Source organism: Maylandia zebra, linkage group LG7 (genome assembly GCF_041146795.1).
Source record: "Maylandia zebra isolate NMK-2024a linkage group LG7, Mzebra_GT3a, whole genome shotgun sequence".
Classification (NCBI taxonomy): domain Eukaryota; kingdom Metazoa; phylum Chordata; class Actinopteri; order Cichliformes; family Cichlidae; genus Maylandia; species Maylandia zebra.
Genome location: NC_135173.1, coordinates 65293186 through 65318187, shown reverse-complemented (window position 1 = coordinate 65318187; position 25002 = coordinate 65293186). Strand labels below are relative to the sequence as shown.

The following is a 25002-nucleotide window of genomic DNA, read 5'->3' as shown; positions in this document are numbered from 1 at the left end:
ACCTGTATGTATGTATTTATGTGCATGTGGCTACACAGTTGGGAATTAATGTTACAACATTAAATGGACTGGTTCTTGTATGGTGCTTTTCTGCTCTACCTGCGCACTCAAAGCATTTTATACCCGACCTCCTGAGCCACAGCTACCATGCTCAACCTGTGATGTAAAGATTAGAGGAACAGAAAAGTCACATGTAATGTCATAAATGTGGAATTATATTTTTATGAGCTACACGTGTGTCATTACTGAAGATAAAGAGTCCAGGTTCTGCTCATCTCCCCTCCACGTTCTTCCTTGTAGCTGGTTCCTCTGCAGCGTGACAAGCAGTATGACTGGAGTTGCTCTCAGACTTTCCATCTGTAGTATTAATGGTGTCTTCTCTCTCCTTCTCTCTGATCTGTCTGCCTGACACCGCCTGCCTGGAGTGCCACTGTGTGTTAAATCTCCCCCTTCAGTCTGCGATGCCACAGAGCTAAACCCCTAGAGTGGCTTTGTTGTGCTTCTGCAGTGGAATCTCTGCCTTCAGCCTGTCTGCCGTAGCTAAATCTCAGCATGGCTATGTGTGTGTGTGTGTGTGTGCATGCGCGTGCATCTGCAGCTGAATCGGTTTCCAACTTCTGCCACGGAGCTGAAAAGCTCCAGTGTCCTCGCTTCCAGAATTAGAACAGAAATTAGCAGAAACATCTTGAACTTGTGGAGCCGGTCATGTGCGCAGCTTACCGTTGACCTTACAGGCTCGCTACTGTGTGTTTGCTCTGTGAGATTTTGTCATTTTTAGTAAAATGTCTTGGTTTTTATGTAGCTTATTTAGTGGACCACCTCTTGAGAATTCAGTTCCTGAAATAATAACAAAGTATCTATTTTTTTAAATCACTTTTGTATTACATCGGATTCATCAACTTTTTTCTGAATGCAGTTTTGCCTTTTTACCTGCTTCACCCATAGCCACTGTTTCATGCTCCACCACCTCCACTAAAGCAGATTTTTATACCATTACCTGTGAGTGTGACTTGTGGATGGTGACCTTTTGTTTTCTGCGGTGTCGCTGAAATTGCTGTGTCACTGTGTCTTAGTCTGCCGCCCAAGCCTAAACATCTCTTATCATCGGTTTTATTATCTTAATGTACCATCTCCAGCAGCGCTAAAACATTTTCTCCTGCATTGAGGGACCTCTACGGGTCCTTGATGTCCATCAGGAAGATCCTCTGAAAAATCTGTTTCTTTTAAATAATTATATGTAATTAAACTTTAGTGCAAACTTGACTTCTATTGTTTGGCTCCATTTGATTTCAGAGGACAGGAAACTACAAACTAGATTATGTATTCTGAGCTACAGGAAGGAAAGATTTTGGTTTGCTGTCTTTGACCAAATGAGATGGTGCACGTATGACGTCAGTATGAAAAAGACTTTCCCAGTATCCTGATAGTGAATACTAATTAAAACAATTAACATTTGACTATAAATTAAAGTGGTTTGCTTTGGAATCCGCACGCAACATTAAGTACAGCATTCCTGATATATTCTTTTGTACACTGGTGGACACAGTGGCCAGACGAATGGAAGGGCCTGGAGTCTGGAGACTGAAACATTTTTAAGCCAACCCTGGTCGCAAGTGACAGTGACACAAACTTTAAAGACACAAAAGCAGCAAAATAAGAAATGAAAACAATAACAGAGATAAAAAGGGCATGAAAAAGACAACAAATGATAACAAAGACACAAAAAAGATGTAAAACAACAGCCTGAAAAAATTTAAATACCAAGACAAGTAGAAGAGCATCAAATAAATGAAGTACAGCAGCAGGACTGCATTACACATAAGCATAAATGAGATTTTTTTTTCATATTATAAACAGCAAATATAATGATATAAATCAAATCCATTTGTTTTGTCAAGCTTAAAGATTCCTTTGAGGTTTCTAAGATGTGAAAATGTCATAAAGGTCCTCGTTAGTTTTAGTTTAAATATTATTTCTTTTCTATCAGAAGCTGAAAATGGCAAACGTACTGCAACACACTGAATAACTGTATTTGAAATAAGAAACATAGCTATAGATAATAAACTCAGTTCTTAATTCTGACCAGGTAGAAGCTTCAGGTGTTCCAGAAGAACAAGAAGCAAAATGGAAAATGAAGAGTTGGGCAGTTTCATATAAATATTAATCGTCAAAAAATACTCCATCATTTCATTTGTATGGATTCAACTGGTTTCAATTTTGGAATATATATAATATAATAAGTGTGTAAATAGAAAAAGAAGAAGCTTTCCAATTAAACGAAGAAGAATATAAACAAAAGTTTTAGCTGTGTTCTTCTTGTGCTCCAAAGAAAAGAGAAAGGTACAGGAAAGCCCCGTTAGTGCAGTGAAGTGGATGGTGAGGCTCATATATGATGTGCGACTTGACCACAAATCCAATGTGTGCAGCTCCTTTCCAGCTGTCGCTCTACACTTGTGTACTCTTCTTTTTCTGTTGTCAGGTATGGTGCTCGAGAAAAGTCATGCTTTGTGCGCGCTCTAAAGGCTGCCACTGACTTTGATGCTAATAACTGCTAGTGGTATTAGTGCCCTCGTCTTTTCAGCTTTGTGTTTGTTGGATGTCTTCTTTGGTAATTTGCTCGAGTTTTTGCTAAAATTTTCTGTCTTTAATCTTTTTCTCCCCCCAATGTTTCACTGAAGTCGCCCAAACATTAGCACAGTGGTTCCTACATGTCAGGTGCAGGTGTTGCTCACCTGCTATTCAAAACCTTTGTATAGGATTGGTATTGCAGCTAATCTGGAAATGTCGGGAGCACTGAAGTCCTCAGAAACGTTGGCACGATCAGCTAAAAAAACCTTTATTGGCGAAAAGCATTTACGTCAGCATTATCTTTTAATGACCACTGACTGCACTGATTGTTTACACTTGGAATACTTGCCTGAAATTTGCATCCTCATGGCTCGGAGAGAAATTACACACAAGCTACTGTTGAAAAATGTATGAATGGCCCAGCTGTCGTTACCGTGCGGATCAGGTGGTAGTTTGAGGAAACAGCCTGTTAGACGAGCTTGGGCCGATGGTCACTTGGCAGCTCGGCAGCAGCTTTATTAAAAGGAGAACTCTGATGCATCTGTCCCATTTTCTTTGCTTTCTGCTTCTTTTCACTTTATCCCTTCACTTTGATCCAACGTTTTTGTAATTCCTAACTCAACTGAGCACTCTTCCCCCTCTCACCATCCATCAATCCCATAATTCAGAGTCAATCTCTGTTCAGGCTTAGTTTTTTGCTTTTCTTTTTCCTCCCTATATGTCCCTTGCAACCTCTCTTTTTCATCAATTCCCACTTTCTGTCTCGCCTTCCTCTTTTCTCTGCTTTATAGTCCCCTCTATCTCTCTCTGTCCTCCCATCCTCCTTCTCACTTCTGCATCATAAAGTAGATGGCTGGATGATTCATGTCTGCCCCCGGACTGTTGTGATCCTTATTTTACTGCACAGTTAAACAGGACTCCCCCTTTCCTCCTCCGTTGTGTGTCTGTCCTCTGCAGCTACCGACACTTATCAACCAAAGCGTCATAGCGTTAACACAGATAACAGCCAGGACTGGAAACAATAAACGTGTCTTCATCTGCTGGGTAATTATTGTTCTGCAGATATTTTATGCGAGGACTGAATACAGTCTGGATTTTACAGTGCTATTGATTGGATCTGGGAGAGTTGTTTGTGCGACCATTAAGCTCCCAGGCACCAGTCTGATTTAGACTGGCTCCTCTCCATGACTCTGGGCATCCACAGTCCAGCTGTCTTTTTCTCTGCACTATTCATCATTATGAGAGGGACATCCATGTTTTAATCAGTTTGTCTGCTGCGGTATTACTACATATCGCTGTAGTCGTTCATTGCTCACAGGCAAGCGAGGTTGTTCAATGATTGATGTTATACATAGAATCTGTCAGTGAGAGTCTGAATGATTGAGTCAGTGTGTTTGCCAACGGATGTCTTTCCAACTCATTTAAAGTGCAAGTGTTTGATGTGCGTTGCTGCAGGGTTTAAGTTCAACTTATGCTCTCTTTTAAAACTGCATTCTCCACAACATTTTCTCCGGGTCTGCACTTGATATCTCACAAATACATTTTTAATAAATCTTTCCTCTTTATTGCTCACTTTCACTCCCCCGCCATTGCCCCGGTAAGCAACAAAACAGAGCACAAGCTTCTAAGTGAGGTTTCAGTCATTATCTGCAATGACCCGAGCTAACCCTAACTGCTGGTGTGCAGAACATGTAGATACTGGTTATTTTTCTTTACAGCTTTTCTGTTAATGCTCTTCCAAGCAGGCGAAACTTCTATAACAAACCCAAACTCTAAACATAACCCTAAAAGGGTCAAAAGTGACCTGGTGAATGATAACAAAACCAAGTAGAGACTACAACGGAAATGTCAGGATAGCATTTCTACATCTTTCAGCTTGACTTCTGATCATATTGGTGCGTCGTACCCACGTAAACAATCCTAGGTCACCCATACCCCCAACCTGTTGCAGCAGATGGCTGTTTCTCCCTGAGCCTGGTTCTGCTGGAGGTTTCTTCCTGTTGAAAGGGAGTTTTTCCTTCCCACTGTCGCCAAATTGTTTTCTCATAGGGGATCACCTGATTGTTGGGGTTTTCTCTGTTTTCTTTGTATTACTGTAGAGTCTTTACCTTTCAATATAAAGCGCCTTGAGGCAACTGCTGTTGTGATTTGGCACCATATAAGAAAAATAGAATTTAAATGAAATTGAAAAAGCTGTAATATTAATAAAAACATAGCTGATTTATTGTCAGGACAAGAATTGACCTCATTCCTTTTAAATGTACAAAAACTTTATCAAACTCTATGAACAATGCATAAAGAGGACAAAACTCTGTGCTTGAGCCCACACTGTCCCTTACATGCTGTGTGCTGCTGTGGTTTGGAGACACTCATTCCCTTGGGAGGAAGGTTCACTGCAAATCAGTACAAAGCTGCTCTGAGTGATCATCATTGTCCTAACATGAAACATTTCCATCCTGAAGGGAGTGTTTGAGCATATTTTGCTCAAATGGTGCCCGGTCCTAATTTTAAGAGATAATGTTTGTAGAAAGTATGAATCTTACCCTCAGCAAAACAAGCAAAGGAGGATGAGGACCACGGATCAACCAAACAGTGGGTTCTAGGATTCAAGCTTCTTTCCCCAACTAATATCAGCAAAACTGAAGTAATAGCACCCAAAGTGAAAACACAACTGTAAGTGATTAACTCGTAATTAATAAACAAAACTGCAAAATCAACTGAGGATTAACGCTGGTGCTGATGGATGTGACAGAGAGAGAAAGAGGTCACCTCTTTTTTGTGTTTCTCAGTGTAGGCACCATAATTTACAACATAAAGATTGTGTGTAAGTCTTGAAACCAGCAAATGAGACCCAAAGGGCATGGATCAGTTAACTGTTAGATAATTGCCCGCCTTTATTTTGAAAGTTCAGTCACTGCTAAGACACTGCTGAGTCTGAGAATCTCTGTGGGGCGACAGCTGTTGTTTGCTCTGTTATTTACTGTCATGAAGTATATTTAGTATGATTTATTCATCTATTTGAGAAAATGTGAGGGCATCTCCTTTTGCAAGCATGCTGCTGAAGCTACTGCTTTCATTGATTTTGGTCTGTTTTTATTATTTTAGCTTTCGTTTTATGATGTCAGGGGCCTGATTGGGATGATCTGCAGTTCTGGCCCCTAGTGTGTTGTGTTCGTGGCTGCCTGTGTGTCTGAAGCGTCATTTGCCATTGCTCATGTCTCTATTTGCTTAAACCTTTCTCCTGCAGCATGCAAAGTCTGAAGAGCATCTGGACTTTAAGATGTTTCACCTCTCATCTAAGAGGCTTCTTCACTTCTAAAACCAAATGGCACTGGTCCAAGTATAAACCCTAGAGCAGGTTGTCCCTTAAGAGGGTCGTTGATCCACTATTACTCATGTGCATCATCACAATAGCCAAGATGGTTTCCAGTGAAACCACTGTGAGCTCTTGCCTCATCCTATCATGTGACCTGTTACGATTACCTGACACAAGACGTGAGTGTGGGTTAAACAGGAATCAACAACCCTCTAAAGGGACAACCTCCACTTGGGTTTAAATACCTTGGACTGTCCACCATTCGGTTTTAGAACTGAAGAAGCCTCTCGGGTGAGAAGTGAAACATCTTCACAAAGCTTAAAGAAGTCTAGTTGCTTTCTGTCCAAGTTCCTTAGACTATCATGAACTTACAGAGACAGCACATTTTGTTTTAACAAAATCCTTTAATGCACATGTCCTGGGGAAGTAGAAGCATCTCAGAGTGAAGTACAAGATCTCACTGTCTTAGTCACAAATGTGAACAACACCAGCACAGACCTGACTGCTCTCACCAGCATCAAACACTTGAGTGCCCGCTACTGAAATGTGTAGCCAAGTTTCTGTTGAGCATAACAAATCTGCAAAGTACCTTGCATGAGGTCAGATTTCTATTACTTTGTTGTTTATTGATCTCAAATTTGTGAGTATCCTCAGTGGGTGCGGTGACCTTGTGTACTTTTCTCCTGACACCACCTCTCCCTCCCTCCCTATAACTTCTGCCAGCCTGTTGTCCTTTTACGTCTGGTAAATATCCTTATCTAAATATCCTGATGTCATCCACATGTTCGTAAGTTCAGCTGTGGGGGAAAACATGTCTTTCAGAACTAACATACAGTAAGACAAAAAAAGAACGAAAAACCCCGAATAAAGTCACCTGGACAGGTAAGCCATGCAAGTGTGCAAAGCACTTTGTGCAATTAGAAGTGAATAGGCACTATTGCTATTTTGTAATTTAAAACACAAATGATCAAGATAGTGAAAAAAGGATAAAACAGTTTTAAAGTTGACTTTTATTGGAATAATTAAATGACACACTATTACCTGCAAAGCTCTACTAATGAGACAGTTTGGGTCAGCCTGGCCTTGTGTGCAAAACTGAGGCCAAAAAGTGCCACAAGGCTTTGGCTTACACGTTCGGTATTGATTGTAGGGTACAGTAATTGAATGCAGCCTTACTGAGAGGTTTTATGAACTCAGAGCATCAATCACTATTACCATTCAGTAAACAGAGATTGTTAGAATCGCAGAGACTGTAGCACTAAACTGCAAGAGCATGGTTTCAAAAAGTGAATCCCCACTACCACCACAGTCTTACCTTCCAGCTTGCTACAAAATCAGCACACTGTTTCTGCACTGGCACTGAATGTTGGCTGCAGTGAGACACAGAGTCTTCCAGGATGAGTATAATTCCTAGAGCTGGTGCCATCCTTCAGCTCCTGGCTGTTATTGGAGGAACTCATATGACTCTCTTTGTCATGGAACCCTAACCCCGTGTTCTTGAGAGCAGTGAAAGTACTTAATTGGAAAAATAATAATATAGTTTTTGCTGTCAGTTAAGAGTGTTTTCTTCTGTCTCATTATTGCAAAAACTTGGGAAAAAAAATGTTCTGACAGCAGAGCGTTAGGGTCATCAACGATAATGACCGAGACATCAAAGAGGTTAACAAGTGAGTCAAATTCAAGTTCTGATGTGATGAAAACACAATAAAATCGATCCATCTATAATTGCCTGTGACACCAACCAAAGGAAGGACACCGAACCTTAGGTAATTAAATGTTATCAAGGATGAGCTGTGAGCAGTGAGCCTGAGATTAATGGAGTATGTCCAGACAAGGTGATTCAAGACCCTGTTAAGGCTCACCCAAATTTATAGGCCTTTGATTCAATTTTTAATCAATTATATGTGAGACATATATATTACAAACTGCATCTGCATCCCATTGAAACATCTGTAATATTATATCTGAAAGTCAGAATGAAGTTTCTTCATATTTGGTCAAAAAAGAAGGCAAACGCTGTGAACTGTAATGCACTCACATTTAAGTAGCGCTTTTTTTACTGTCTATTTAAAGTGCCTTAGATTACAAGTCACATTATACCCATACATTCATTAAGCACATTATTCCATGCAGATCGCACCTGTGGCCAATTTAGAGACTCTAATTAAGCTTACATGCACGTCTGTGGACCCAGAAACATACTGAGAACATGCAAACTCCACACATTTTGACGCCTTAATATTTTGTGACCACAAATGTCTCGAGAAAAATGATATTGTGAACCTTGGTCATTTCAGCTGTTATATTTATTTATTTATTTTGAATGGTTCCTTTTCTTTGTACATGATTCTTTCATTTTCTTAAGCTAGGCTTTCTCCTGCTCTCCTGCCTTAGCAGCGCAGGCTTCTCTCTTGCAGCACTGTCACCACTTTTGCTGCTTCACCTGGAGATAAATGTGTTTCCTTATATAGAAACTTGGGGGTGTGACAGCATTCAGATGGTATATTGCACAAGCCTGCTGGTTCAGAATAGTTTACCAACATACGCACAGTGATACAAGCAATATCGGCTGGAGCGCACATTTCATAAATCTGTAACAACTGTAAATTTTGCAAATGCACTTGTTTTTGTTGTGCAGGATAAGAACGTTCCACGCACATGTAAGTAAATGAGAAGCAATGTTCAGCTGGTTGTCAGCTGAACAGATGATGCTGGTGAGACTATCATCAATGAATTGTCCTTTTTCACTTCTTAGTCCTTTTTTAATTTGCTTCTTATATGATGTTGCTCACAAATAAAAGCCAGTGTTTGAAACAATTGCTTTTGTTTTTTCAATGGTCGTCTGCATTTTAACTGACTCAGCCTACTTCACACTTCTCATGCTGTCAAATTCTCGATTCATCAGCATCACAGGCAGAGGCAACTGGCTCTTAAGTACTTCCAGTATCCGTGCACATATCTGTGATTATTGGTAAGAATCTTATAGGGAAAAAATGTTCAGGACGTTCTTTAAAACTATCAAAATTACATATTATAGACATTAGCATGCAACCCAGACCTGAGAATCATCACACACAATAATGCAATCACCATTTTACACGGGTAGATTGGTGATTGCTGAGAGATGCACATAAAAAGTGAATTGCAATAATCAAGACGGGAGAAAATTAAAGTGTGTACAAAAAGTTTGAGATGATTGACTGACAGTAAACGTTTGACTTTTACAATATTTCTAAGATGAAGGAAACAAAACGAACCAGCAACTTGACAAAAACTAATTCAGGCTAAAAATGAGACCCGACATTTGAGTGAGACTTCTGATTCTGTTTTTTAACAAAGAATGTCGAAACTTAACATAAACACTGAAACTGGAGTGACGTCAGGTGCACAAAATAATTTGAATATCGACTTTTTTTCCCCATTATCTGGTTTGACAAAACCTAAAATCCAAGTCTGAATTTGCTACCCAAGACTTTCTGCTTTGGGCTCTGTGAGGGTCTCAGTGTCCTTTGACTTTTCAACACATAAAGTAGTGACGCCAACTTCAGTCACAGATATTATCAGGAAAGGAGGCAAAAAATAAACATGTCAAAACACAACACATTGCATGCATTGTGTGCTTTCAGGTTTCAGGACATCGTCTTGCCTTTCCATCACTGATCTGTGGCCAGTGTCGGTGGTAAACAGCCAAAAACAGACTGATTAGTTTTCTAATCTGTGCTTTACGAGCTACAGTTACAGTTGTGTAAAAACATGTTTATATATTGTCTTCATCACCATTTCGGTGTCTTTCTGACACATGCAATTTGCACTGTTTTCAGTTTACTGCACCACTCGTTTTAGTGGTATAACTGACTTACAGCTCAGCATGTTGCACATATAAAATGCATTAATTCAGCACAGATCCTGTAGAAAAGAAGGAGATAAATGTGATACTTTCAGACAGTTACACACTAAGCTTGGAGACATGACACAGGAAACACAGACCTTCGGCTCCACATACCTTGCAAAACATTTAATATTGCTGTCCATAAGTAACCTTGCTACTGTAACTGCTGTTTCCAAATCCACTTTGAGCCATTTGTTGCTGATGCAGTGTTTACTGTGGGGTTGCAAGGTTTTAACACTCTGCAACAAAGGCCAGCTGACTCTTGGATGTTTTTGTGACCTATAATGGGTTACTGAACATTGTGAAACAAGTAAGATACTCTGTGTGCACTCTCAGAATTGTCTTGAGCAGCAGGCGCTTCAGAAAGCCACATGCAGTGTGGCCAGTAAGAACCAACCAAAACTCATTTGTACCATCGGTTGTCGAATGTATGCATTTGTTCAAGTTTGGGTTATAGACAGTTTCTTTTTGAATGTATTTATTGCATTATTAGGTCTTCATTATTAATATTATTAGGACTAATTAAAAAGAGTATCTTATTTGTCATCTAATGTTAGTATTGTTCGCTAACAAGACACCAGCATCTTTTTCACTCAAGTGTTTTCAGCAGTCATATCACACATTAACCCTGACCCTAACTCTAGTCAGTCACAATATATAAATGTTTCATTTTTTGTTAATCTGCCAGCTACTAAGGCAGACTATGTGTGATGTTTGATTTTGAGAATGTGATCATTTCATGGGTTCACATGTCAAAACTGCTTTAGAGAACACAAGCATGAGACCCGAACCTTTTAATACGTATTCAGCCGTTCTCATTCAGCTCAGGCTGAAAGTAGCAGCCCACGCAAACATGTCATACATGTCAGTGTGTTGTTCGTGGCTTCCTGCTGACAGAGTTCAGCGTCAGTGTCTGTCTTGATGTCTTTATCAGTGGCCGGTGGTTATTTGGGAGCTGCAGCAGGGTGTCAGGCGGGGCTTGGCCACCAAGGCTCGATGAAATATGCATTGGCCCGAGATTGAGTTGACTGACCTTGCTCGGTTGTGTGTGTTGTCTGTGCTGGGGTTTGACAAGAATAAGTCTTTAATAGCACTCGGGCTCAGAGGGTGTGACTGCTCTATCTGTTCGGCCCCTTTCCTTGTTGTTACTGCATAGTCATGCAAGTTATGTGCCGGTGCTGTTTGTGTGTTTTTAGTCCATAAACAGGTGGACTGGAGAACAGATTGCCTGAAGGTTTGAATGGCAGCTTCAGTGCAGAGCGTCTCCATTTCTTATACCTGGATGGATTGTTTTGACAGAAGTCACGACCACGAAAAAACTGAAATGACTACAGTGCATGAAGAACTCAATTACCAAGCTCGGACCTGTAGGCCTTATTAACATCCCTCCCTGCAAAACTCGTTGACTTTGACCAAGAGGCTGTTGACCTGAGCCGTTAGTATCAATCATTTTCAAAGCGCGACACATACGAAGCTGTTTTGCATCACATTTTGTTTCATTTTGGGAAAAAAAGTATCCGTTATTAACATTTCCTTTTTGTGCTGACAGCCGACACCGGATTAGAGGTTCATACTTTGATTACAATTAAACATTGACAAGCATCTGACATTTTTAGATAATCTTGTCATGAATGTGCGATGATGTCATTGGTCAGAACTGGAAATGCAACCTGTGAGGAGTATTCATACAGCTGAGAATAATAATATTGATAAAGTTGCTGGTGTTATGATGTAATTGACCAATTTCAGAGCATAATCAGCTAATCTGAGACACATTGTGTTTTTTATGGAATATTTTTTAAAAACAACCATCCTTCAGTTTTAAAGAAGCACAAAGGCAGTAAGATGTTTTAGCAAGTGAACCTCTGTTTTGTAATTTCACTCGCTTCATGAGACGCAGTTACTGAGTGAAAATGTTTACCAGCTACATAGAATTCACTTCTGTGGTGCTGATTTAACTTATAATCTGATTTATAAGTCAAAGTAGAAACTTCTAGCTAATTGTGGTGGTGCCACAGGCTCATATACCGCAGCCTATGGCGCTAACGTCGTACATATAGAAGAGTAAGAGGAGAATGACTCAGAGTTGTTAGAGAAAAGCTTCAAAGTAGCACCAGGAGGCACTGGAGAAAAAGCTAACGGGCATATGGAACCGAACTTTTCTTTCAAAAAGAATACAGTTAAAAGCAACATTCACACTTTCTAGCTAAGCTGTCACCCAAGATAACGGCCCACGCTCTTTTAAGTATCAATCCTGTGAGCAGCACAAAGTTGATCGTTTAAGCAACTCTGTTACACTTCATTGGAAATCATAGGCACATTTAACATTTAGTTATTGGGCTGTTAGAGGAGCACTATCATTGTTGAGTGTGTGTTTATGTGTTTGAGCTGGCTAAGTTTGCTCAATACGGCCAGTTTCTCTTGTTCTCAGTCATGTCACAAATATGCTGCTGTATTGCACACAAGATCCATAGAGGCCGGGGTCTATCACACCAGGCAAGACCCCAGGTGCAGGCTGTGTAAAGATGCCCCTGAGACAATCCAGCATAACAGCAGGGTGCAAGATGCTAGCAGGCAAGGCATACATGGAACACCATAACCAAGTGGCCGGCATAGTGTACAGGAACATCTGTGCAGAGTATGGCCTGGAAGTCCTGAGGTCAAATGGGAGATGGAGAATTGCCGAGCTAAGATCCTGTGGGACTTCCAGATACAGACGGACACAATTGTGATGGCTAACCGACCGGACACAGTGGCGTTAGAAAAACAGAGGAAGACGGCCATAGTGATAGATGTAGCGGTTCCGAATGACAGCAACATCAGGAAGAAGGAACATGAGAAGCTTAAGAAAATCCAAGGGCTCAGAGAAGAGCTCGAGAAGATCTTGAGGGTGAAGGTAACAGCGGTCCCAGTGATAATCGGAGAACTAGGTGCGGTAACTCCCAAGCAAGGCGAATGGCTGTCCAGAAGTGTGTGGCATAGAAAGAACTTAAGCTCAACTTAAGACGAACCAGGTCAGAGCTGTATTTTCAGGCACTAACTGCCTCCAAGTGTTGAAAGCTTCAGATAAATTCTGCAGAGCACAATTACAAAAAGTACCTTTAATGAAACTATTTGCTATCAGAAATTTTTATTTACACTACTTTATAAAAGTGTTAATAAGGCTGCCCCCTACATAAGAAACAATAAAATGCTGTACTTGGGTTTGAGTGGTGTGGTGGTTAACACCTTTGCTTTACTACAAGAAGGTTGTCGGTTGATACTTCCCGATCAGCTGAAGCCTTATTGTGCCACTTGTGTTCTCAGACAGTTTTAAAAGATTGTCTCGCATCATTAACTCGTGTTTGAAAAGAGGTGGTTGGTATGAACACAGAGAGGAAAGAGTTCTTTCTAAACTCCAGCCCAAACCAGTTTAGTTTAATGCTTAGCTATGAAGCGCTGAAAATCTGCACGTTCTTGTTCATCTATTCTTTGTCGCAGAGAATATGTGAAGAGTTAGCGTCACAATGACAGGATGGATGCAAGTCAGTTGAGGCTCCATGAACCATCAACTTGTTTGCATTAATCCTGTATTATATCATAATTAGTAAAGAGCAATATATTTATGTCGAAAACAACATTAACGATTATTTTAGTCAACATTTCCTGCTGTGAAGTGTAATAATAATAATAATAACAAAGGTTATTAAAGGTCAGTCATTCAATCAGTCAGTTTATTAGTATTCAGCACCAATCAGCATGATTTTGCTGCGAGTGACTGATGTCATTAAGAGGATGAATGACTGTTAATTACAAGTGGATGTGTTTTAATTGCTTTAGCCGTAATCGGATGTTTCTGTTGTGATTACAAATTGATTTTCAGTGGATATACAGGAATTGATTTTCTCATCCCTTTTGTGATTGTTGAATGGAGCAGATTTCGCCCTTTTGATAGTTTGTTTCTACTTGAGGCAGGAGTGGCAGTACCCATCTGATAGAGAAGATTTTAAGGACCCATCTGCTGTTGGAAAAATCCAAGAGCAAAGATATCTGACAATGTTCTGCCAAATTAATGTGGGGTTTTTTTCTGCTTCAAGAACTGAGCTCATCTCCTACAGCGGCTGAAGACTCTTGGATACTGTGTTGTGCTAAGAAAGAGAGCGCAGAGAGAGATGTAATGAAATTAAAATGCAGGCACTGAAATTGATTTTGGCCCAAACTAAATAATCATCTGTTGGTGAGGACATTAACTCAGCTTCCGGGTGGTATTCCAGTGCACCCGTCACACTTCATGCATATTACATTCGCTTTGTCACAGTTTATAAACCGTCATCTGGTGTTTTAATGTGACCAATCAGGCGAGGCTGCCTATCATGTGGTGGTCCTCCTGACACAAATCGTGATTTAGTAAGACGCCAGCAATGAGCCAGCTGCAGGGAAATCCCGACTGGAAGCTTAACAACAGATTTTGCATTAGGGTCCTTATCCAGCTTTGATTTCCACCGTTCACTGAATGCTAATTATTGTATCACAGCGTCGCGCTGCTCTTCTCTGCAACTTTGACACACAGATGTTTTTCATCACTAAAACATCAGAGAGGACTGACTGAGAAAACAGGATAACTCAGCATTCAGTTTAATTCAAGTGTTGGCTCTGAATGTAAAAAATGGTAATACATGCAGCACCTGCAGCCAGACAGAAAACACAAACACCGAGCAACAAGGTGAGATTTTCTGCACTTTAAAAAGAATCATTATTTTAATTTTCCATCTAAAAGTAGCAGCGCCAAAGGGGAGAATGTTCTTTACCAGTTATTAGTTCTTACCTTATAAAGATTTCAGTTTCATTTAAACTGGTGCGGTCTTCTGCTGCTGTACCACGTCTACTTCAAGGTTTGGCGCATTAAGCATTCATGCTGTTCTGCATACCTTCTAAGATAGGATAGATCAAGAGATAATTTATTGATCCCACAAGGGAAATTGTTGTAACAAGTGGTTATTTAAGTTACTACTAGGTTAAAGCAGTCTGGTAATTCCCTTCTGACCTCTGACATCAACAAGGCATTTTCTCCTTGAGAAATACTGCTCACTGGATATTTTTTGTTTTTCCAGTCTGTTCTCTGTAAGCCCCAGAGATGCTTGTGCAGGAAAATCCCCAAAAGATAAGTAGTGTCTGAAATTTGCGTATGAAAACAAAGGCACTGCGCATGCGCGTTTTACCCATATTCTATCGAGATATTTCATTTTCTTATCGTTGCCCAACATTATACCGCTATTACCGTGAACGGCATGATATGGCCCAGCCCTACCAACAACCATGCCGTGTTTAAAGTCACCCTAATCGTCTGTTTGAACTTCAGCTGTTCAAAATGCACCGAATTGGTGGTTCTTGCTCTTGGTTCAAAATGAGTGGACGAGACAAGAAAAGAAATCAAAGGGACAGGCTTTGGAGCCGTACGGGACGCACAGCCTGACAATACACAGCAGCTTACATCCACTTTGCCTTTAAAGCTGGTGTGAAGGGAGGTTGAAGAAAGCGCTGAGCGGGTGCACCAAATAAATAAGGATCAATCAGGTCTCTTAGAACCCTAGAGTAAAAATATGGAGCTGGAGATGAGCACAATAGATTCTCTTTAAAGTCTTTTAATACAATCACCTCGTCCTGTATCCTAATTGAGATATACCAACAGAAATCCAGCCCAATTGTTTCTGAATGTAAGTTCATCCCAAATCAAACTGATATAAGAAATCCTTTGCAGTGAAAGATTACAGCTAAGCCAAGGGTGAAATCAGTCTTTGTTGCTTTCTAACAAACATCATCTAATGAACAATGGCTGCCGTATGTAATATGTTAGTAAGAAAAGAATTACTCAGTGAAGCTGGATATGAGCAAAGATTTGTATAAAGAGCCATTGCTGCTGAATGTTTATATGTAGCTCTATATTACTTTGAGTAATGCAAGGCAAACACATTTAACTTCTATTATTGTCAAGAGAACAACAGATACCTCTAAAACTGGACACCTCACACTAGAATAATCTAGATCAGGGATGTGAAGCTCATTTTACGTTGTGGGTCACATACAACCCACTTTGATCTTAAGTGGGCTGGACCAGAGAAACTACAGGATAAACATGTAAAGATAGATAGAAGGTTCTAGTAGTTCATTTAAGTCAGTCATTGTTAAGTCAGCGTATAATTTAGTTGTAAAAAAACTAGTGCTGTCAGTGTTAATCTCGTTAAAATGACATAACCGCATTAATGTGGCAAATCTCTGTTAGCGAGGGATTGCCCCGTGCATGGGGCTGCACGGTGTCAACGCGTTGGCGCGGTTAGCTCATTAATACGTTAGCACCGTGCAGCCCCACGCACAGGGTGATCTGCGTTTACTCGCTAATGGGGACTGCCGCGTTAATGCGGTTAACGAGATTAACACTGACAGGACAAAAACCCAGATGATTTCCCCCCGAAACAGATAATTTTCAATAGCAGATGGTGTAAAAACGGGAACCTTTCTCTCATTTGATTGTTTATTTCTGGCTTCATTACTTTGGTGTTTTATGAATGGCAGTTGGTGAAGGTGGGGGTGGGGGGGTTTATTAATAGAAAAAGGTGTAAAACTACAGAAAATACAGTTAAAAGTTGATTATCTGTGCACTTGTTCACATTTTCTAAAGCTGTTCAGTGGGCCAGATGGGAGTCTTTGCTGGGTCAATTCTAGCCCCTGGGCCTTATGTTTAACACGCCTGATCTACAGGTTTAAACATTATTGGCTATTACTGGCCAGATGAATATTAAATCAATGTTGCTATGTGGTGAACTGTCCACCCTCCACAGAAAACTGTCTGGACTTTTTTAAGTTTCTTGAAGACGTTTCATCCGAGAAGCTTCTTCAGTTCTAAGAGCAAATAGTGGAGAGTCCCAGATTTTAAGCCCTATGGGAGTGTCCCCAAGAGGGTCATGGACCCCTTTTTGATCACCTTGGCTCATGTGATTGCTCTTAGAACTGAAGAAGCTTCTCGGATGAGAGGTGAAACGTCTTCAAGGAAACTTAAAGAAGTCCAGACGCTTTTCTCTTTCTTTCTTCACAGACATGTCGTTCTCAGCAGCACTGAGAAATTTCTCCTCTTTGTCATTTGGTGCCAACCGTCCCACAGCTCGCGACCATAAAAGCGCTGTGTGGCATTTATCGCCACACCACCTGTGGTCCTAAGATGACACTGAAGGAAAATATTAGAGAAATGTGCCCGTTTGACACGAACCAACTCCTGTACAGTAGGACTGCAAAACAGGCCTGCGCACACTCACAGCACACATCTGTGTCCATGCTCTCACATAGGCACCAGTATAATTAATTTATGATCCGGCCCTGTGATTTATTTTCGTCCCTATCTGACCTTATGCGCTCCTTGAATACGAAATGTCCGCGAGGATTCGCGGTGCTTGGCTGAGTTGAAAGCGAACGCACACACAAGCTGCGCAGCTAGAGTCCTGCTGGACCACGTATCACAATCCTTCATTTCTCCTCGAAACGCTTCAGCTCTCTCACCTTCTTCCTGCACCTCTTTTTCGCTCATTTCTTCCATCTCCCACTCTCTGCTCATCCCTATGGAGCGTCTGAAAATAGCAGCTAAGGGAAATGTGGGTCAGCTGCCATGTAGTGTGTGTAGTGAACGTTTCTCTGTGTGTTTTCTACCTGCACCTCCTTAGCGTTTTTCACATTTCACAGAAATGAGCACCACGTATGTATGCTGCAGTTCTGCAGTGTTATTTTTGTTTTTTACTTTATTTTCCACTTGTAAGCCTGTGAATGTCTTAGAACTGTATGTGTCATCACTCCAGCAAAAACACAGGAGAAGCTCAAACCTTTGTTTAGCTTTAAGTCCTCTTCACACTGAAGGTCCCTTTACCTCAGCCAGGTACAGGGACCTGTCATTAATTTCCATTTTTGTCAGCTACCAATTTTCTATCATGGTAGCTGCCGTTTGTGGACTGAGGCTGCCTCGTATTGCTACAATTTAAATGGAGCATTTATTATGCCTTATTTCTGTTTCATCAAATTTGGTAGAGTTGCATCTAACCATCTTTAGAATGAGCTCCGTATCACCAGTGCTTGTTTAACGACTGTTATTTAGTGGCGATTTTATGGGGGAAATGCTTTTCTCATCCAGTCATCAGAACAAAACTGAGAGGATGTTTTGCTGCGTGGGTATAAAAAGTTCAGCATATGTCAAATGAATATCGTACGGTAAAATCTGATATTGTGGCAGAGAGTGAAATTATGTTTGACAAATATGTTAATAATATCAACAATCTGACATTCACCTACAGAATGATCCACCATTTGGTGAAAGTGGGGAAGAAGAGCAAACTTAACTAGGGCGAGAGGAAAGAGAAACACACACAAAGTACAAGAACGACAGGAAAGAACGGGTCAAAATGAATGACATGCAGCAGTGGCATATGAATACATGATGACTGAAAAGAGGGGAGGGAAGAAGAAATGCCCATGTCATCACAGGAAGTCCCCAATATCATGAGCCTATAGCAACGTAACTAAGGTATGGTCACCTGAGTTTAAAGTAGAGATGGTGTCTGCCTCCTGAAGAGTCTGATAGTTGAAGTCTCTGCCACATATTCGAGTTTTAGAAAGTTTAGGAAGCACACGTTACCCTGTACACTTAAAGCAATGAACTCTTTTGGGATAACCTCATAGTGTTAAATAATATATATTAATATATGATCAAGCCTGATCATACAAGACATTAACAGGGAACTGGTGAGGGAAAAATACAACCTCTGTTAATACTCTTCTTGCAGAATTTGTACCAACTGAAAGCTCTTCTCCTCACAACTTTAACTTAAAAATTAATTTGGTCACAGTTATGTTATATGCACAGGACGCTGCCATGTTGCAGTTTAGTTGTAGGTGGGCTATTTTTTTAACTAGAGTCGTCACATGTCCAGTGTTATTTGTAGCTTGCAGTTCCTCCTGATAGACGGAGAAGCTCCTACTTTTAAAATAACACCCCATTAGTAATGTCTACGAGCTGTTATCGTTATCTATAACTGACAATTTGGTGTTAAGTATCATTTAGGAAGAGTAGAATAGAATAGAATAGAATATCCCTTTATTGTCATTGTACGTGTATAATGACACTGTGAGTGGTCCACACCAACTGTGCAGGAATAAAATATAAATAGTAAGACAGTGAATATTGTAAAGGTTTTAAAACGACACAAGCAAGACGTTTTACTGCCTAAAGCTAACCAAATGACATAAATGAAAATAAATGGTTACTGAAAGCTACAAAAGGGCCTCAGATCAGAGCTGAACTAAACCCTCTTGGCTGAAAATGAGATTATTAGTTTCTTATTTGGAAGACTTTCAAACTTGTTGGCACCACAGGCACATCAGTGACAACCTGTCATAAATGTTTGACCTCTTATCAGAATATAGTGGTTGGGGATTTGGAGCGGGGACATCGTCCTGACACACCCAGCAGCGAGTTGGGAGTTATTTGCTTGCGCCTTGTCCCATCTCGTCAAGCAGATCCCAGAGCTTGCCTTCTCCACCTGGGTGGTGTCTGGCCCCCTGTAGCACCAGTTCCTGGAGATGATGAGTTTGCAGAAAAGCCTCCACTCCCACTCAGCGTCCCAACTTCTGTCCAAGACACGCTGCTTATCTTGACTGTGCGCTGCAGCAGTCTTGCAGAACTGCTGCGGCTCACATACCTGTGGACATTGTGGAGCTGATACTATTCCAAACTTTATTCCAAACTCCTTTCTCTGTAACATTTAACGAAACTGATTTTTTTCACAGCAGCAGTCCTGGCCACAGCAAGTTTATCTCACTTTACCTCATGCAGCCTGACCTTATTGAGAAACGTTGGAAGTTGTTGGTCTAAAACTAGCAAAAGACAAGAAAGGAAAGAGGAATTAGGAAAAGAAAAAGACAGAACATTACAAATTAAGAGGTCTAATACTTCCAGGATTAGTTAGCAACAGCGAAACGCTATGCACCTAAAACTTTTCCACAGAAAGTCTCTGAAAAGAAGAAGGGGAAAAATGCTCAGCAAGAATCAGTGTAATTGTTTATATATATGCAAATCTCATTAAACCACCAAACAACTGTAGCGTTACCTATCATATAATCAATTTTTAATAAACGGAAACCAAAAGGCAGTGAAACTGGTGGATTTTTCAAAGAATTTACACATTGAAATGAGCAGTTTTGTATTTTGTAAATGTTTTTTTTTAGCAGTTTGTTGGTACCAGTCTTGATTTGAGCAAAGGTACAGTAGAGTGAGCTCAGTAAACTGAAGTAATCTGGATACAAAACCCACTGGCCTAAAACCTGCTGAAACATATCCCATTCTCAGCGATGCTGAACGTGAAGAGTCACTGCCGTTTTGATTGAAGCTTCCTTTTGTCACAGTCGCAGCTGTTTTCAGCTCTGTGGCCCAGTGTTGACCTAATTATCTGGTATGTGTTATACTAATATAGTCAACCCTGATGGCTCCAAAGAGCACAAACAGAGAGTACTGACACAGCTACAACTTTACAGAACTTGGCAAAACAAGCACAGATGAGTGTTTTTAAAGTGTGCATTGGGGTGAAAGGGAAGAACTGGATAGCACAATGATAACGGCCTGGGTTCATTCTAATCAGTCTTCCATATCACAAAGTTTTATTTTAGTCAATGTTTCTTTCCTTAACTGATAATAAAGCAGTGGCTAATGATTCAGCCTGTTTGTTTTTTTTAGAAAGGCAGACCTTCTACTCCATCTGAGACCAATTTTTCCCATTAGTAAGCTGGATATGCTAATGGCCACGCTAATAGAAGCCAATAAGTGGGTTATTATTTTTTATCCATTCTCTTATTTTGAAAGTTAACTCAAAAACACCTTCCTGTCTTTTGTTTTCTCTTCTGGTTGGCTCACTTGTGGCGGTCCTTGATATCGTTGATCTCATTCAGCCCAAGATGGCGGCCATCCTGGGCTTCAGCTGGGGTCCGTAGTCCTTCCTACGGTGCGAGTTAGAAATGTGCTCTAACTCGAACATGCAGCAGGTGGAAAACCGGATCATGCGCTGTTATGATAAGTTCACTAAAGCTGCAGAGCAGAACAAAGAACCTTGCCAGCTGTATTCAAAGACTGTTTGGGTCTATTTGGGTATTTTAACATCAGAACGGCCGGGATTTCCTATTATCACATTCTTTTACATTACAAAATGACATTTTACATTTCGTTCCTTTGGGTGAAATGCACTCACAATGAAGCCGATGCTTGTTTATTTCACAGTCATGTGTGTGTATATATGTTTGCACTGATCTTTTACTTTGCTCCTCTTCTTCCTAGGATTCAAGTGTCCTGTCTGCTCCAAGTCTGTGGCGTCCAATGAAATGGAGGTTCACTTTATCATGTGTCTAAGCAAGCCTCGCCTCTCTTACAATGGTAAGAAACACCTCCTTCTGTTCTTTTTATGATCGATCTGGTAGAAATCAGGCTCGCTGTGCCAGGGAACAATGAGCTTGAAGGCCTTGAAGCTGCTGCGCTCATAAATATTCGTGACAAGGTGGGCGGGTCTAAAGACAGGAACATGTTATCGAGCTAGTCCTTCAAAAACATGATAAATATGAATGAGGGGCAATGAGGAAAATCATAAAAATTCATAACATGAATTTACACAACCCGACAGTTTCAGCCATCCACTTTGGAAAATACAAACACAGCTGAGGCTGCAAAGCCCTCGACTGCTGCGCTCTGACATGTGACCTCTTCAGTTTCACAGCTCTTACTGGTTCTGTGTGATTCTGTTATGCCTGTTGGGGGTTTTTACTTTTTGCTGTCATTCTACTGGAGTACTAAACTGTACTTGCAAGATCCAAGACACGCTGCTTATCTTGACTGTGGGCTACAGCAGTCTTGCAGAACTGCTGCGGTTCACATAACCTGTGGACATCGCGGTGCTGATACTACCAACCCTGCCTCGGTACATTGAGTTTTTTCTTTTATAATAACAGCCTACATTGAGTCTCAGCTATAAGAGTACAGTGTGTATTTAGTCTTCACTTTTATAGGTTTAAGATGAGTTGGTATTAAGCTGCAACCTCCAGGGCTAACAAACCAAGCCATAAACTGCAGTTTGTGAATTCCAAAAGCAACTCAGTCACTACTGACTGCCATGATGACGTGTCCAACTTTACAGTAGGCTTAAATATGTTTACAAACTGCTGCACAAACCCATGCATTTGGATACTGGTTAGGTTGAAAATTAGGGGTGTTTCTGCTTTGAGCAGGGCGCCAACCTATGCTTGTTTTATGGTACTGCAGTTGTTTTTGTCTGGGTATGAATTTTATTACAAATAGAAAACCAACTTATCATGAGCAAGTTTGCATTGGTTGAAAAACCAATGTACTATTGCCGGGTGTAGGTTGAATGGTGACTGGTTGAGAAGTCGGCCAGAACAAGGAAGAGACCAACAGGGACAAGGAAAGTCAAAGATGATCAAAAGCAGCATGAAGAGGACTTAGCTTCACTTCAGCTCTTTGGATGTTCTAACGCCGTTCTTCTCTGTGGCTGAAGGATCAGTAGCAGCACAAGCAAGACTAGCTCACAGACCAGTTGCCCCTCAGCACAGTACACAGCTACAACTTCAACTTCATGTCTTCAAAGCTAAGCTCTGCACACGAGCAACGCAAAAGAATGAAAGGCCACAAATTATCAGCTTACTCTAAGTGCTGCAAACAGTGTAGGGATGTGGAGCCGGGCATGTCAGGGTCTTTTGTTTTACTTCATTGACCATGTGGGCAGTGCTGCCCTGTGTCACTCTGTTAGCTCATCCCTCCCTGTCTGCTGCCCGGCTGTTTTTCTCCCTGTTATCTAACCAACAGTTATAACTGATCATCTGGGACTTGTTATTGTGTTTCTAAGGGATTACACCTGCTGTTGGTTCAAGTACATCTTGAAATTGTTCAGCCTTTGTTGGATTGATCAACTGATCAATGAGTGATAATGAGCTAATCCCAGTGTGGGACTGCAGCTGGGGAAGGTATCATACAATGCAGTTCTCCAACTGCTGCAGGATCAGGTTGGAGTGGCTTTTAAGCTCTCAGCAGATAAATACACATTATCAGCTGCAGCCCTTGACCAGTCTGGGGCTGTGTAGAGAGCCCAAGGGGACGTGTTTGCTGGGTGGACTGTAGGTATGTGAGGGTGAATGGTTTGCCTCTTGTTCCGTGTCAGCTGGGCTCCAGCCCCCAAAGTAGGCAAAGAAAATGTATTGAGATGGTAAGAGCTGTGAATAACCTTCGAAAAACAACTACGCATGCACGGATCCATCAGTTTTCTTCCACTTGTCAAATTCAAAGTCGGTAGTGGAGGTCGGCAGTCTGTCACGTAGCTACGGCATAGAAACATTCACAACTACAGCAAACTTGGAATGATCACCTAATCTAACAAACATGTATTTGTACTGTGGGAGGAAGCCAGACTATGAAGAGAGAAACCACACATGTAAACGTCCCAGCAAAAGATTCAGATCCTTCTTGCTGTGAAGCAGCAATTCAAACTGCTGCACGCCTGCACACAACTAAACTTTCAACATAAGACCCACTGGATTGTCCCAGTGAACTGATGGTGAAATCCTTTGTTTTCTTGAATAAACTCTGGAAAAATATATTTGTTCGGCTGTTAAAATATGTGGGTGGCCTTCTAAGTAAAGTCTATGTTTACCTCGAGGTGTGGGCCAGTGTTCTGACATCGCACACATTTAAATACAGCATCGTTCCTAAGTAGACGACCCACAGGATGGTGAATATGCATTGGGAAATGAATTCACTCATGGTTTTAGGTAAAATTTGAAAAATAAAGCACAGGTTTTATAACACTGAGCTCTTTGGTCCATTTTAGACTCAGTTATAAATAAATAAATAAATACTGAATTTTACCATTTTTAAAAAGCCAGATGATTCCTGACTTGGGGGAATATTGCTGTGATTCTGACATCATTCATGTTTACTGTTACTCGGTGTCCACAGTGCTGCTCTGGGCTATTTATGAATGACATAAAAAAGTACATAAAGCTGCTGCAGACACACGGTCTACCTTCCAGTCTCCTGTTATTTCCTCAAGCAGGCTTCTGTTTTAATTATGGCCTCGACTGCCGCTCCTGGTTGCTTGGAGACACGCGGTCATCATGTCTGTTTGTTGCCCCACAGCAGTAAGTTGATTGACACTTACTTGTTTGACTGTGTGTCTAAATGGGTGACCTTGTAAAAGTCTGCTCATACGTGGTGCTCATGTTTCTGAGCGTAACAATAACTAATTGAGTGAATTTGTTAGAGGCTGACAGAGACGGACACGAGAAGTCTTCAACCTGGTCATCGAGGCCGGTGCAGTAAAAAAACTACTGTAAGGCCTGCAGCTGAATTTGGATTGAGTGACAGAGACAGAGAGAGGAGAATTTTAACTGTCTTAAGGAAGATGGGATCCAGAATGATGGAGGACCCTGATGGCTGATAACGGACGAGAGGAAAGGGCAAAAGGAGAAACACTCCCATAATTCCTCCTTTTTCGGCACCTCCTGTCCTTCCTGTCACTCTTTATTTCCAACAAATTACTCTCTCGTTCTCCCTCTGTCCCTCTCTCATCTGTGAGTCTGTCTGTCTGTTCCTGCTGTGTAATCTCGCTGTAATTTCTTTTTTCCCTCTATCTTCTTCCGTGTCTGTTCTCTTGGGTTTTTGAGGCCCACAAAATGGGCTGTGCTTATCTTGTTTCCCAGCATGCTCAGGGGTGTATTGTCAATCACCTGGACCGACTGACTGCCGCACATCGGCACATCACACACATACACTCACACACACACACATCTACTGTTCAGGAGATTCATGAATGCACTGATAAACCTCTAAAGTTAAGCTGACTTGCTTATAACCTGCTTTCAAAATGAAGTTTTTAATACCACATCATCTGCATACATTTGTAGTTTTGTAGCAGAATTGTCGGAAGTGCTTCTTCCTGTCAGGGTGTTGATAGGCATTACATACATTTCAAATTTGAAGCAGTACAACTGAGCAGACTTTATTCAGTTTCAGCGTAGAGTGCCTGTCTGCTGTGATGCACTGGATTCAAGGGCAAGGTGTCATAGCCTTTTGGTCGAACGCACAAGGTTATGGCACATATGGTCAAAGGACCACTTGCTTCACACCCAAATGAATAATTACACACTTTTGTCATGTAGAAACTTC

General features: G+C 41.0%; 1 protein-coding gene across 1 annotated transcript in view; it reads left to right on the top strand.

Annotated features, from left to right (window-relative positions):
* The window catches only part of znrf1 (zinc and ring finger 1), a 66346-nt gene that overhangs the window by 25551 nt on the left and 15793 nt on the right, over nucleotides 1-25002 (top strand). The window contains exon 2 of the mRNA XM_004566150.6: nucleotides 21112-21207. Coding sequence (XP_004566207.3) covers nucleotides 21112-21207 — 96 coding nt within the window. The remainder of the gene's footprint in view (nucleotides 1-21111; nucleotides 21208-25002) is intronic.